Source organism: Mustela erminea, chromosome 5 (genome assembly GCF_009829155.1).
Source record: "Mustela erminea isolate mMusErm1 chromosome 5, mMusErm1.Pri, whole genome shotgun sequence".
Classification (NCBI taxonomy): domain Eukaryota; kingdom Metazoa; phylum Chordata; class Mammalia; order Carnivora; family Mustelidae; genus Mustela; species Mustela erminea.
Window position 1 is genome coordinate 26,560,027 of NC_045618.1, and position 16,254 is coordinate 26,576,280.

Genomic DNA, 16,254 nt, shown 5'->3' on the forward strand with positions numbered 1-16,254 from the left:
AACAGCAGGTGAATATCAAGTTTATGGAGCTTACAAAACTTCAAAACTCCAAGCCTAAGTGAAAATAGTATATAGAATTCAAGGGATTTTTTCATGATTCTTTTATATTTCAGTTTAAAATTTTCCTTTTCCTTTTTTCCTTCTTTTCACTAGTTTCTTATTTTGTGAACTCTTTGTTTTGAAGTCTTTTTTTTAAACTTACATTCTTACATTTACATTTTATAGATATATTCTTCATTTTTGGCTTCTTTTCACTGTGTTCAATTTCATATATATATATATATATATATATATATATATATTTGCTTTCTTTACAAATTTGGGATTTAGTGTTTTCTAACAAGTAGACTAAAATACCTAGGACCTAGGACCAAGTGGATCACCTTGTTTTGTCCAAGTGAACATTATATGTTTCTCTCCCCTCCCCCCTTTTATCTTTTTCTTTTCTTTTTTGGTTTCTTACCTCTTCGGATTTGCCTAATGTGTATTTCGCTTGGGTCATGTTGATATTTTTTATTTTGCTCTCTTGTTCATCCATTCTTCTCTGGGAAAAATGACTAGGAGGAGAAGGAAAGAACCAGAAGTAAATTTCTCTACCACAGATCTAGTCAGTACGGATATAAGTAAAATGTCAGAGCTGGAATTCAGAATAATGATTATAAAGTTACTAGATGGGTTGAAAAAAGTCATAAGAAACACCAGAGAATCTCTTAGTACAGAAATAAAATTTTATGATGCTGAAGTTAAAAATGACTTAACAGAGAGAGATGCAGTCTAAAATAGATCCTCTAACAACTAGGATAAATGACACAGAAGAAAAAGTCCATGACATAGAAGACAAGATGATGGAAATGAAGGGTTCTGAGGAAAAGAGAGAAAAGCAACTAATGGACCATTAGGGAAGGCTTTGAGAAAGCATCGATATCATAAAGTGAAACAATATTAGAATCACTGGGGTCCTGGAGGAAGAAGAAAGAGAGAAGGGGACAGAAGGAATATTTGAGCAAATCATAACTGAGAACATCCTTAATCTGGGGAAAGAAACAGGCAATCAAGCCCAAGAGGCAGAGAGAATCCCCCCTCAAAATCAATAAAAATAGATCAACACCCCAACATATAATAGTGAAACTTGAAAATTTCAGAGATGAAAAGAAAATCCTAAAAGCATCTCAAGACAAGTGGTTCTTAAGCTACAGGAGTAGGGTCATCAGACTGGCAGCAGACCTATCCACAGAGAGTTGGCAGGTCAGAAAAGGGTGGCATGATATATTCAGGGTACTAAATGAGAAAAATAGGCAGCTAAGAATACTTTATCCAGTAAGGTTGACATTCAGAATGGAAGGAGAGATAAAGAACTTCCTGGACAAACAGAAACTAAAAGAATCTCCAACCCTGGAGAAATATTAAAGGGGATCCTGTAAGTGAAGAGAGCCAAAAGCAACATAGTCTAAAAAGAAACAATCTACAGAACAGGGACTGTACAGATAATACAACGGCACTAACTTCTTATCTTTCAGTAGTTACTCTGAATATAAATGGGCTACATGCTTCAATCAAAAGAGACAGAGTATCAGATTGGATAAAAAAGCAAGAATCATCCATATGCTGTCTACAAGATACTCATTTCAGACCTAAAGACATACCCAGATTGACAGTGAGGGGGTGGAGAACAATTTATCATGCTGATGGACATCAAAAGAAAGCTGGAGTAGCAATATTCATATTAGAAAAATTAGTTTTTTTAATGGTTTCCTGCAATTGGAAAAATACATGGCATATTGATCAATTAGTATCCTTTTTGTACTTATATTATACAAGTTATGCTTTCATTAATTATAAGTACTGAAGATTCTAAAATAGAATTTGTATCTAGGTAGTGCATTTTAATGTAAACAATTAAAACACATGAGAGACTATGGACTCCAGGAAACAAACTGAGAGTTTTAGAAGGGAGAGGGGTAGGAGGATGGGTGAGCCTGATGATGGTATTAAGGAGGGCATAGGTTGCATGAAGTACTGGATGTTATATGCAAACAATGAATCATGGAACACTACATCAAAAACTAATGATGCGGGGTGCCTGGGTAGCTCAGAGTGTTAAGCCTCTGCCTTCGGCTCAGGTCATGATCTCAGGGTCCTGGGATCAAGCCCCGCATCAGGCTCTCTGCTCAGCAGGGAGCCTGCTTCCCCCCCCATCTCTCTGCCTGCCTCTCTCCCTACTTATGATCTCTCTTTCTCTGTCAAATGAATAAATAAAATATTAAAAATAAAACCAATGATGCACTGTATTGTGACTAACAACATTAAAATAAAATAAAATAAAATAAAATAATATATAATTATGCACATATACATACAGAGTTCTAAAAATGACATAGGCTATTGATTCAGTCTGCAAGCCAGGTATATAATACAAATTAGTTTTAAACCAAAGGGATGAAGAGGGACACGACATCATACTTAAGGGGTCTATCCAACAAAAAGATCTAACAATTATAAATATTTATATTCCTAACTTGGAAACAGCCTATTATATAAACCAATTAATAACAAAATTAAAAAAAAAGTCAAAGATAATACAATAATAGTAGGGGAATTAAATACCCCACTCAGAGCAATGGGCAGATCATTTAAGCAGAAGATCAACTAGGAAAGAAGGGCCTTAAATGATGCACTGGACAAGGCAGACTTCACAAATATATACAGAGCATATCCTAAAACAACAGAATACACATTCTTCTTAAGTACATATGAAACATTATCCAAAATAAATCACATACAGGGTCACTCATGAGGTCTCAACCAGTACCAAATATTGGGATTATTCCCACATATTTTCAGACCACAATGCTTTGGAACTTGAACTTAATCACAAGAGGAAATTTGTAATGAAGTTAAACACTTGGAATTTAAAGAACACCCTACTAAAGAATGAATGGGTCAACCAGGAAATTAAAGAAGAATTTTAAAAAATTCATGGAAACAAATAAAAATGAAAACACAACTATTCTCAAGTTTTCATACAACTATGGTGGTCCTAAGAGGGAAGTACAAACCAATAAAAGCCTTTCTCAAAAAGTTAGAAAAAAATCTCAAATACACAATCTGAATATACTAATAAAGTTGCTGGAGAAAGAATAGCAAATAAAGCCTAAACCAAGCAAAAGAAGAGAAATAAAGATTAGAGCAGAAATCAATGAAATAGAAACCAAAAGAATAGTAGAACAGATCGATGAAACTTGAAGCTGCTTCTTTGAAAAACTTAATATCAATGATAAACTCCTAGCCATACTTCTAAAAAAGAGAAAGGACTCCAATTAATAAAATCATGAATGAAAGAGGAGAGATCACAACCAATACCAAGGAAATACAAACAATTTTAAGAATATATTATGAGCAAATATATGCTAACTAATTAGATCTGATAGAAATGGTTGCATTCCTGGAAATGTATAAACTATGAAAACTGAAACAGGAAGAATAGAAAACCTGAACAGACACATAACTGGTAAGGAAATTGAAGCAGTGATCAGAAATCTCCCAACAAACAGAGTTCAGGGTCAGAAGGCTTTCCAGGGGAATTCTACCAGTAATACCCATTCTTCTGAAACTTTATTAAAAAAAAAAAAAGAAAGAAAGAAAGAAAGAAAGAAAGAAAGGAAAGGAAAACTTCCAGACTCTTTCTGTGAGGCCATGATTACCCTGATCCCTCAAAAAGAAAAAGGCCCTATCAAAAATGAGAATTACAGAATGATATGATCCTTTCAATTGATGCAGAAAAAGCGTTTGGCTAAATGCAGCATCCTTTCTTGAATAAAACTCTCCATAGTGTAGGGATAGAGGGAGCACACCTCAATATCATAAAAGCCATCTATGAAAAGTGCACAGTAATATCACTCTCAGTGGGGAATAATTGAGAGCTTTTCCTTTAAGGTCAGGAAAACAACAGAGATGCCCACTCTTACCACTGTTGTCCAACATAGTACTAGAAGTCCTAGCCTCAGCAATCAGACAACAAAAAGAAATAAAAAGCATCAGATGGCAAAGAAGAAGTCAAGTCTCACTCTTCACAGATGACATGATACTTTATATGGAAAGCCCAATAGACTCCACCCCACAATTACTAGAACACATACAGGAATTCAGCAAAGTGGCAGGATATAAAATCAACCCACAGAAATCAGTTGTATTTCTATACACTAACAACGAGACAGAAGAAAGAGAAATTAAAGAATTGATCCCATTCACAATTACACCAAAACCCATAAGATACCTAGGAATAAACCTAACCAAAGAGGTAAAGGATGTATACTCTAGAAACTACAGAACACTTAAGAAAAAAATTGAGTAAGACACAAAGAAATTGAAAAACATTCTATGCTCATGGATTGGAAGAATAAATATTGTTAAAATATCTATGCTACCCAAAGCACTATACACATTCAATGCAATCGCTATCAAAATACCATCATTTTTCACAGAACTGCAACATATAATCTTAAAATGTATATGGACCCAGAAAGTACCCCATATACCCAGAGAACAGTTGAAAAAGAAAACCAAAGCTAGTGGCATCACAATTCTGGACTTCAAGCTACATTACAAAGCTGTGATCATAAAACAAAAACAAAAACAAAACAAACAAACAAAAAAACAGTACTGGCACAAAAACAGTCATATAGATCAATGGAGCAGAATAGAGAAACCAGAAATGGACCCTCAACTCTATGGCCAACTAACCTTCAACAACATGGAAAAACATAGCCAGTGGAAAAAAGACAGACTCTCCAATAAATGGTGCTGGTAAAAGTGGACAGCCACATGTAGAAGAATGAAGCTGGACCATTTTCTTACATCATGCACAAAGATAAACTCAAAGTGGATGAAAGACCTAAATGTGAGACAGGAATCCATCAAAATCCTAGAGGAGAACACAGACAGCAACCTCTTCGACCTCCGCCACAGCTCTGTCTTGCTAGACGCCTCTCAAAAGGCAAGGGAAACAAAAGCAAAAATGAACTTTCGGACTTCGTCAAGATAAAAATCTGCACAACAGGGACGCCTGGGTGGCTCGGTTGGTTAGGCAGCTGCCTTCGGCTCAGGTCATGATCCGGCGTCCTGGGATCGAGTCCCACATCGGGCTCCTTGCTCGGCAGGGAGCCTGCTTCTCCCTCTTCCTCTGCCTGCCATTCTGTCTGACTGTGCTTGCTCCCCCCCTCCCCCGATAAATAAATAAAATCTTAAAAAAAAAAATCTGCACAACAAAAGAAACAGTCAACAAAACTAAAAGTAACCTATGGAATGGAAGAAGATATTTGCAAATGACATATTAGATAAAGGGCTAGTATCTGTAAGATCTATGAAGAAATTATGAAACTCAACACTGAGAAAACAAAGAATCCAGTCAAGAAATGAGCAAAAGATGAACAGACATTTCTCCAAAGAAGAAAGACAAATGGTCAACAGACACATGAAAAAACGCTCCACACCCCTTGGCATGAGGGAAATGCAAGTCAAAACCACAATGAAATACCACCTCATACCAGTTCATATGGTCAAAATTAACAAGACAGGGAACAACAAATGTTGGCAAGAATGTGGAAATAGTGGAACCCTCTTATGCTGTTGATGGGAACGCAAGCTGGTATGGTCACTCTGGAAAACAGTATGGAGGTTCCTTAAGTTAAAGATAGAGCTACCCTACAACCTAGCAATTACACTACTAGGTGTTTACCCCAAAGATACAAATGTAGTGATTCAAAGGGGCACCTGTACCCCAATGTTCATAGCAGCAATGTCCACAATAGCCAAACTGTGGAAAGAGCTGAGCTGTCCTTTGAAAGATGAATGGGTAAAGAAGATGTTGTGTACATCGACAAAGGAATATTACTTAGCTATCAGAAAAGATGAATACTCATCATTTACATCAACTTGGATAGATCTGGTGGGTATTATGCTAAGTGAAGTAAGTCAATCATAGATAATTATCATACAGTTTCATGCATATGTGAAATATAAGAAATAGCATAGGGGATGGGGTGGCTGAGTGATAGACATTAAGTGATGTAGTGAGCACTGGGTGTTATATGCTACTGATGGATTATTGAACATTATATCTGAAACTAAGTATGTACTATATGTTGGCTAATTGAATTTAAACAACAACAAAAAAAATGAAATACTCTTAAACACCTATATAACAACCCAAAAAGACTATCTAAGTACTGTGCTGGTTATGAACTATAATTTTCTTCCTCATTTCAAAGAATACATGCTATGATGTAAAGAATAGAGAGATAGTATCCAAAAGATAATTTTAGATACTATCTAAAATTGGACTCAGTTTTGCAATAGGTTTGGTAGGTTTGAAGACATAAATATCACAAACTTTGAGGAGTTAAACTTTCTAGGAAAGGGAAGGGGATTGAAAAATGTAATGCCAATAAATTTAGCATCTGGTGTATGGGCCTATCGGTCAGCTTGCTGTGTAACAAACCATCCTAAAAATATGTGGGTTTTTATTATTCCTCATGATTCTTGGATTGGTTGTGTAAGCTGTATGATCTAGGATGGCTAGGTTAGGATTGGCCAGTCAATGATGGCATTACTCATCTATCTAGGTGATGGCTTGACTTTAGCTGGGGCCATGAACATGTCTGGGCATTTGTCTCATTTCTAGCAGATTGACCTAGACTCATTTGTTTGATGGTTACAGGGTTCCCCAAAGCAACAAGAGGGGCCAGCCCCAGCACTCAAGACTTTCCAAGTTTCTGCCACTGTCACATTTGCTATTAAGTCACATGTATAAGGCCATGGACAAAATAAAAAGAATCTTTATAGCTGTTTTCACAAATAACTTTCCAAAGTACAAGACACACTTTTACCCTTCACCTACCTCTTTAAAGTTTTGCTAATGTGCACATAAAAATTCAATATCACAGATTTTCCACTTGGTAGTAAATTTGGATAATAATGTTTGTGAACTGTCATAGTGAATATTGAGACAGTGAGAGTTTGGGTAGCAAGGACGGGTGCATTTTCAAATGGAAATCTGAAAGTGGCAGAAACTGTGTTTAAGGAAAAATGAACACCTTTGGATAGCTTTGTGTTGTACTTCTTATACTTTCAACTAACCTTTGCCCCTAGATGAGTTATCTGAGCAGCCTATAATTGGAATGGGTCTGTGATTATCATTTTATAAAGAAAATTTCCAGTGATTCATTTTACTAATATATTTATCCATCAGTACCAGGCATGGTGCTAATGTGCTTGGGATCTAAGGAAGAAAGCCTTTGGCCCCTGGGAATGTGTGTCTCCTGCAAACCCAATCTCCAATTCCCTGTCCTTTATTAATCATTTTTTTTTCCATTTGACCCTCTTTTATGTTAAAGGAAAGGGGAAAGTGTTAGGAAGTAATTTTTCTGAGTTTTAGAAGTTACAAATTGATATCATTAAGAAGCATGATTTTTCTTCTGTTTTGTCAAAATGCTCCACATGTTGCAATAATTCATGGCCTATTTAAGAATCATTAAGCTCTCCAATTATTAAAACAAATTATGAACATAAGTTCTCCACATGCATGATGTTTTAAACTGGGGGATTCTGCACATTCATCATTAGTGTTTTAAACACATTAATTTCACAGCTACTTATCGATTGCATAAAATGTTTATCTGTAAGAATAATTTTTTTCTTCTACAGAAAGGAAAAATGATTAATGACATTACAAAGAAAGTTTGAGAAACATAAAAATATTTCTCTGTGGATGGGAAATGTTTCTTCAACATTTAATCAAATGTAGACACAATAAAACATCTACCCCATGTTCCACATATACCATCTTCACTATACACTCTTGAGTTAGAGTTTCTGTCAGGGCTTCAGAATAAATGAGTATCCCTCCAAACCCCACTGTCCCCAATCCCAGAGCATTATGGTGTGCTCTTTTCCCTTACAAGAAAGTAATATTGGGGTTGGGGACAGGAATCCATGTCTCACCCTTCAAGCTACAACCTCACACATGGCTCTGATTACAGTGGTCCACACTTATCTGTGGTTTCACTAGCCCTTAATCAACCTCAGTCCAGAAGAGATGACTCTCCTCCTGATCTATCATCAGGTCAGTAGTAGCTTAATGCTATGTCACAATGCTTATGTCATTCATTTCATCAGCTCATCACATACACATTTTATCATCTCACATCATCACAAGAGAAAGGATAACTACAGTACTATAAGGTATTTTGAGAGAGATCACATTCATGTAACTTTTTTTTACGATACATTTGTTATAATTGTTCTGTTTTTAATCAGTTATTAATCTCTTACTATCTTTAATTGATAAATTAAACTTTGTCATAGGCATGTCTGTATAGGAAAAAAAAAACATAGTATATATAAGGTTCAGTACTATCCATGGTGTCAGGTATACACTGGGGGTCAGAGAATATATACCCCCCAAAATGATGGGGGGAGGCAATTGTACTTCATTTAGAACTCAAACATACAAAGTTCTTTCCAGTGGCAGGAAATAGAACATGTATAGAAGTCATTCTATCTCATCTTTATTGCAAAATTAAGACAGAAAGGAGGGAAATGGAAAATTAATTTCAACTGTGAAACACTAATGTAAGCAAGGACATGGAAATATAGAATGTTAGAATTGGAAGGTCCTTACATAAGCTACATTAACCACCCCATTTTACAGATAAGAAAACTGAGTCCAAGGAAAGTAACCTCATGTGGTTTGCAAACGGGGTGAACAAGGAGGGAACTTCTGCTTCTTCCTCTCACATTTCCAGTGGTTTCTACCTCTAACAACTAGATTTCAATTGCTCTCAGACACCTCCAGGGAAGCAGGTTTTGACTGTGTAGTTTAGAACAATTGGTACTTAGCTGCTCAGTGTGACTTGATGAAAATTACTTAATCTCTTAGGTCTCAGTTTACCCCCTGAGAGGAAGGGTTATTAGAGTCTTTTACTCAGTAATCAGAGCCTAGAAAGTACAGAAGCATCTGTACCTCATAAGAGTGACTTTGGATAAAGTTCTCATCTTGCTATATAACTTACTGATTTCAGATCTGCAGTTCAAAGTATTTTATTGTGAAGGTATATAACCTGTGTATTAATGGGAATAGGGACCAGAGACAATAGGAGAGGAGGGGCGAAGAGGAAGGCCCTATCTTCAGGACACTCTTTGTTTTGCCATTTTTACACAGCACCATTGTAAGGCTAAAACTCTGGCCTGAGGAGTTAAGGTGCCTACCCACCTCATTCAGTCTACCCTGTCTGGCAGAATTGTTGCTCTCTCATCCAGTATGCTTTTGAACTTGCTTGCTCCACTTATCTGTATGGCTCACTCCTGTACCTCACCAAGGTCTTTTTTATAAGTCACCATCTCAATAAAGAAGGCAGCAACTCCTCCTTGCAACCCACTCCCCTTTCCAACTCTTCCTGGGTACCAGTTGGTACAGGCTGAGAAGTGATCCTCTTACAAACTGTTCCAGGTAATTTTGCATCCACAATATGTGTCCAGTGTGAATCAACAAAGACTGTGCTCCATAGTTTCTCAGAGTCTGTAAAGGGGTTGTGCTCTGAAAACACCATCCCAGAAATGGCACACCCCACTCTGTTTACATTTCACTTTATCACAAATAAGATGTCCAGACACGGCCCCAACAGGGGGTAAGGGAGATGCAATTCTACCACATATACACAGAGAGGGCTGATGCAGTATTTGGTGAATAGGACCAATGACCACCATAATCTGTATCTAGTTGCCAAATATTTTCTCTCTCCTTCATCAGGGAAGATTCAGTCTACCCTTCTTCAAATGGAGCATCCCCAAAGGTTCACCTGGTCCCAGCCTCAAGCCCCAGATTATTTGAATGTGTGCTGGCATCCACATTAATTCACATGGTTTTCCTTTGTCCACTGACTCCTAAACAAAAAGAAAAGCTATTTGACCTATCCCCACACGTGTAGTATATCTGCAGTGATGGAGAAGAGCCAGGAAAATCACAGTCAACTCACTGGTTTGCAGCAATTCTGAGACCCCATTGGACAGATCCTGAGCAGGCTCTGTTCCCTGGGAAGAAAGCAACTCCTTTGATTAAACTAATTCTGCTCCCAGGGTATGGCTCCAAAGGACAATTTTCCTGGCTCTTGACTCCATTGTTTAAGAGTTTATTATTTTTCCACTAACTGCATTGGTCATGGGAAAGTGGGCACTGGAGATGAAGCCCCCATTAAGGTCTAATCAGCTTTTCCAGATTACAATCTGTCCTTTATAGATAGGAATGCAAAAGTACATCTTACTTTCACATAGTCACAGATTTCTCTTCCTGACTTGATGGTCCTTTGGCAGTAGAACTCTCTAAAACCTAGCCAGCTTCTTACCTATTAAGAGAGTTTCAAATGTGCATAGCCACATTCACAGAACTTTTGTCAACGCAATTCTAGGGTCCAGTAAGTGTCTTGGCTTTCCCATGTCACTGCCTCTCCCACCCTTTTACTTTCAAATGAACTCTTACTCCTTTTAAATGAAGTACAAGTGCCTTGGCTATATCAGCCTTCAGTGGAAGAGTTAGACCTTAGTCTCTTATCCTGAAACCATATACAATTAAAGATTTTATAGGGTGGCAACTTAACCCATTTACCAATTTTTAGCAGTCGTCTGATTATTTCTGCAAAGCTGAGTTTCAATAGGCTTTTAACTCTCAAGGGATTTCTTGATGTGATTTACTGATGGAGATGAGGAGCAGTTGCCTTTTCTAACCCTACAAGAAACTGTATGTGGTTTATCTTTCTTTTCTCTTTCATAACTACTTTCATAATTGGCCTCACTTGCTGGCCAATTAGCTTCTGAGATAATTTCTTTCTTATGTAAACTTACCAAGCACAGTCAATAGCAGCCAACACATTCTAATTAATGTTCCTTTTCCATCCATAGTTCAAAGAGCTCTGTACTCATTAGACATGCTCTGCCTTACTGCAGGTGTCAACTTTACCAGACATTTTACCCATGTGTGACATGAGCAACCTTGCTTCCAGTCCTAAGCCAACACTACACGTTATATATTTGTTATAGCATTCTTTTTCAATGTACTGGTTTTGTTTTTATTGAGATAAAATTGACATTTAACATAATATCAGTTTCAGCTATACAAATAATGATTTGATTTACATATATATTGCAAAAGGGTCACCACAATAAATCCAATTAGAAATATATTTTTCTTGTGATGAGAGCTTTTACAATCTACTCTTAGTGATTTTTGGTTATGCAATACAGTATTGTCAACTATAGTCACAATGCTGCACATTGCACCCCTGGGATTTATTCATCTAATAATGGGAAGTGTGTACATTTTGATTCCCTTCACTGCTTCTCCCACTTCTCAGTCTCCACCCCTGGAATCCACTAGTCTGTTCTCTGTATCCATGACTTAGGTTTTTTGTTTTGTTTTGTTTTAGTTTCCACATATAAGTGAGATCATAGGTATTTGTCTTTCTTTTTCTGACTTATTTTACTTGTTTCAGCACTGTTTGAAACCCATGCTTATTTATTTATTTTTGAAGTTTTTTAAAGTATTTTTTTAGAAAGAGAGAGCACACATGCATGAGTGAAGGAAGGAGGAGAGAGAGAGAGAGAGAGAGAGAGAGAATCTCAGTAGACTCCTCACTTGCTAAGAGCCCAATGTGGGACTCTATCACAGGACCCTAAGATCATGACCTGAGCTAAAAACAAGAGTTGGACACTTAACGGACTGACTTCTGGTGCTCCAAACCCATTTTAAAATTAGTCAGTATACAACAGGAAATAACACATATGCATGCGCACACACACACACTCACACACACACATACACACAAACTTCCTCTAGTCTCTCTCTGTGTGTGCATTTCCAAGTTTAGAGTCTGTTCATGAGAGACATGGGCAAAGTTCTGGAAGGCGATAATGACACAGAGGTTATTATTCCCCAGAGGCATGTTTAGACAGGCAAATGGACAGAGGGGAGGACTTGCACTGGGTCCCTCTGGATGTTGAGAGTTCATTCAGCCCTGAAAGTTCCCACAATAACCTGCCCCTAGTTTTGTTCCCCTAGCTGTTCAAATGCTTAAGCAAGACTCAAATTCCCTATACATAATTCTTTCCACATTAAAAACTTGGATGCTTTTTGTCTTTTCTTTCTGGAATCCTAACCAAATTCATTTTTCTGGTTGCTACATGTGACCATCAAACTCGTGCTGTTTTGTTTTTGGTGTTTGGTTTTTAACCTTAACTGAATATTTAATTCCCAGACTAAAATATAAGCTCCATGAAGGGAGAGAATTTTCTTGACGGCACAGTGCTCGGTCTTCAGTGATTTGCAGGGCATAGCATACTCACTGCAGCAGAGAGATGATGAATGAATGGATTTGTTAATAACAAACAGGATCTGGTCAGTTGAATTAACTACCTCAGAAAGGGTCTTTAACTGGAAACTCGGTGGAAAGAATAAATGTGGGATTTGTTCAGAATTACAAAACCCACACTCTGTAAGAGTAATTCATTATTTTATCTAACATGTAAATGAAATGAAAGAAATAAGAATTTCTAACAGTTTGCTTCTAGATCCTCTTTACTATGGACCTAATTGATGATAATCCTTTAAACTGTGCTTAGGGTAATGGCCTTTGGGATGGTACAGTCTTGGGACATTTCTTTAGGTCTCATGGTGAAATTGGTCCTATTCCACATCTAATGGTTGCAGCAAAGTCTTATTCTGTTCAGGGAATACCAAAATGTTTCTAGTTACAGAGGTCCTGTGAGTCTCACCAGCCTTCTGTTGGCGTGGGTGTCTGTCACCTTTATAATTCTTTGTTGTTGCCCCTTTTCTTACTTTCCTTTTTGATTTGAGTGTGTGGTTCAATAAGACTTTAAAGTGAAAATGATAATTACTATATAAGCTACTACTGTATGGATCTATGCCAGACACTAAGGGTTTTTCATTTAATCATCTCCTTTCTTCTTTATAACCCATTTAGGATGTGGGCATTCCACCCATTTTACAGATTAGGATGAGGCTTGAATAGGTCATATTACCTGTTAAAGCTTGGACTTGTGAATGCAGGGGGATCTGATTCTGGGCTTTCAATTATAGTCTACTACCACTAGCCCCTTATCACATTTTATGTGTTTATTATCATTTAAGACTTACAGAATATTTTGTACATATCTTATCACATAATAATATCACTAATAATACTGGTTATCATTTGTTAAAATGTTTACCATGTTGAGCAAGGCACTATACTGAGAGCTAGCAGAAAGGGACGTGGGGGATAAGGGTGTAAACATGAAGGAAAGACAAACTTTTGACAAAGAAAACAAAGCATACAGAAAATTCATTAAGGAACCACTTTGCCTCTCCTTTTGCTCTGTTTTAGGAATATCAAATTGACATATTTTTTGCTCAGACCTGGACTGACAGTCGCCTTCGATTCAACAGTACAATGAAAATACTCACTCTGAACAGCAACATGGTGGGATTAATATGGATTCCAGATACAATCTTCCGTAATTCTAAAACTGCAGAAGCTCACTGGATCACCACCCCCAATCAGCTCCTCAGAATTTGGAATGATGGGAAAATCCTTTATACTTTAAGGTGAGATGTTGGTGGATTTTTAATCACTGACAGGTTGATAATTTAGATCATTTTAGAGATGGGACCCTATTTTCATTGTTGCATTCTATCACTTCTCATGTTTGACAGGCTACAGGATCCTGAAAAAGTTTGTTCCAATGTCACTATATGTAAAAATAAAGAATAAAGGCATACAGATGATCTTCAATGGATATAAACTGATTCCTTCATCATAATCCATGTCTGTTGGAAGTGGGCTATGGAATTTTCTTTAATATATTTAACCCATGGGTCCACTAGGCTAGAAAAATAAAGATGCCTTGGTGTACTAATTAACAAATGTAATCATAACCAAATTTAAGACCACAGGAAAAAAAGAGCACAGAGGACATTTCCCAGTACATCCTTAATGGAAGTGGCAGCTACAGTGTAATGAGCCTTCCTGGGGGCCAGGCAGCTCTTACAAAGTTGGGCAAGGTAAGAGAAACTGCACTTCAAAGATGTGAATTGACTTGCTTGTCCAAAGTCACCATTGAGAACTAGTGTTACCAGAATTTGTGCCTGTGTCTGTATCTCTCAGAAGTCTTTCCACAAGGCTGGCCCAAGTCTAAGTAAATACCAAGCTGTAACATAGTAGAGGGATACCCTGCACCTTGGGCAGCTTTTCTGTTTGCCTAGAGTTAGGATCAGGGCAGTACCCTCCAGACACTGTTGTTCCCACTGCCTATGAGCTCTTAGGAGCACTATATGTGCTCACTCTCTTCTATCACTTTATTTCACCACCTTTGTAGCACTATGGCTCCTCTCTCTGTCTCCTGTTCCTGCTTTTGTGGAGCCCTTTCTCCTTCTGTTCTTTCTGCCTCAGGACTTCCTCATTACTAATCCATTTCCACATCTATTCTGAGGTTTCCCACATGCCTACCTCCAACCCATTTCTGGAATCCAGATGCTTGGAGCTCCTGCCTATGGGATGTCTCCTCCTGAGTGTCTGAAAGGCATTGTAAATTCCGCATGTCTCAGCAGAAGGTGACTTGTCTAACTCTTCTGACCCATTTATCTTCTTGGCTCAGTGAAGCCCACCACCAGCCCCTGGGCACTTCTCTTCTCTCACCCCCACATTTAGTAAATGAGCTCTTAATTGCAGGTGAGTTGTGGCCACGTGAAGTCTATAACTTAGAATGGTAAACAAGTATCCACAGTACAAACAAAAGTACAGATTAAAACCAAAAGAAGTGGAAGATTGGAGAATTTCAACTTCCAGGGAAATAATAATTTTTGTAGGCGGGGAACAACAACAACAAATCCACAGCAGGTAGCTCAGTTGATGGATTATATTTAGAGAGTTGGCGTCTGTAACGGGTTTTTCCACATTAGTCTTAAAGGAGTGCAGAGGAGACTCTGAAGTGAAGGTGAACCTCAGCAAACCAGACTGGAGACATCACCTATCCTGGGATCCTTCATAGGAACTCGGGCCCCAGGGCTGTCTGTTCATGAAGGATGCAGTGCACACGCTTATATAGCCACCACCTGCATAGTCTAATGAGAGTGTTGTCCAAATTTGAAGTCCCTTCTACAAGTAGATTAGTTTGGCATTATACCTATTTAGACAAATACACTAGTTTGAAAATGGAAGGTTTTAATTCAGTCAAACATATAGAAGACAAAGACGTATAAAATAATAGTTGTTTTTGTCTTCTCTCTGACTTGGGTTTTATTTCTAGACATAGTTTGGAATTTTTAGTAACTGAAATTCTCTCTGCTACCAATAATTAAAAACAAAATGAAATAACACAAAAGCCACTAAATGGTTATCCCTGAATGGCACCAATGCCGAGAGTGAGTTAAGTGCACTGCTCTCACTCCCCAGTTATGGTAAAAGGTGACTGATCCTTAGCTTTGACCTGAGACTTTTCTGGGTTGCTCCTGGCTGACCTCAAGAGTGACCCTTGGCTCTCCTGCAGGCTTACTATAAATGCAGAATGCCAGCTGCAGCTGCACAACTTTCCCATGGATGAGCACTCCTGCCCGTTGATTTTCTCCAGCTGTGAGTACCAACTTGGGGTATAAATGCTGTGTAAAGGAATGTCTATCTTCTGTTGATTTATGACAGATGGTCATGAGATTGATTATAGCATCATTACGTGACAGAAAAAATGGATAATGATTTTGGTATTAGACACATGGGTATTTTCACTCTATTGTGTAAGACGTATGTTACAGAATACATAAATTTGGAAAAGCTGTGAGCAACTTGACCATTACTTATAATGATGAAAGTGTCAGAAATTGGTGAACAGTTGACTTACAAATAACCTTTATTCTAATGAGCTATGCATATTATCCTGAAGTATACAAAATTCATTTGTGATATTTTTGGGTTTAATATTATCTTCAAGCAAGGCATTCTGTCTTCTGAATAGAAAGATAAAAATTTATTTAAATATATTTACATTTGTCTTATTGCAGTACTGTAGAATATAATTTTTCACTATTTTATTTTCTAATATCTTACATATGATTAATACTAGCTAACAAACTAAATTCTTCAAGACAATTCTAGTGCATACAAGGATACATAAAAAAGGAAATATCAAATTTATGTGTTTATAAAATAACGTTTTAAG

General features: G+C 37.4%; 1 protein-coding gene across 4 annotated transcripts in view; it reads left to right on the forward strand.

The window, feature by feature from the left end:
• Nucleotides 1–16,254, forward strand: part of GABRG3 (gamma-aminobutyric acid type A receptor subunit gamma3) — a 668,605-nt gene that overhangs the window by 326,845 nt on the left and 325,506 nt on the right. For all 4 annotated transcript variants that reach the window (XM_032342305.1, XM_032342306.1, XM_032342308.1 and 1 more), the window contains 2 exons: nt 13,431–13,651; nt 15,592–15,674. In XM_032342305.1, the coding sequence (XP_032198196.1) occupies nt 13,431–13,651; nt 15,592–15,674 (304 nt within the window). The remainder of the gene's footprint in view (nt 1–13,430; nt 13,652–15,591; nt 15,675–16,254) is intronic.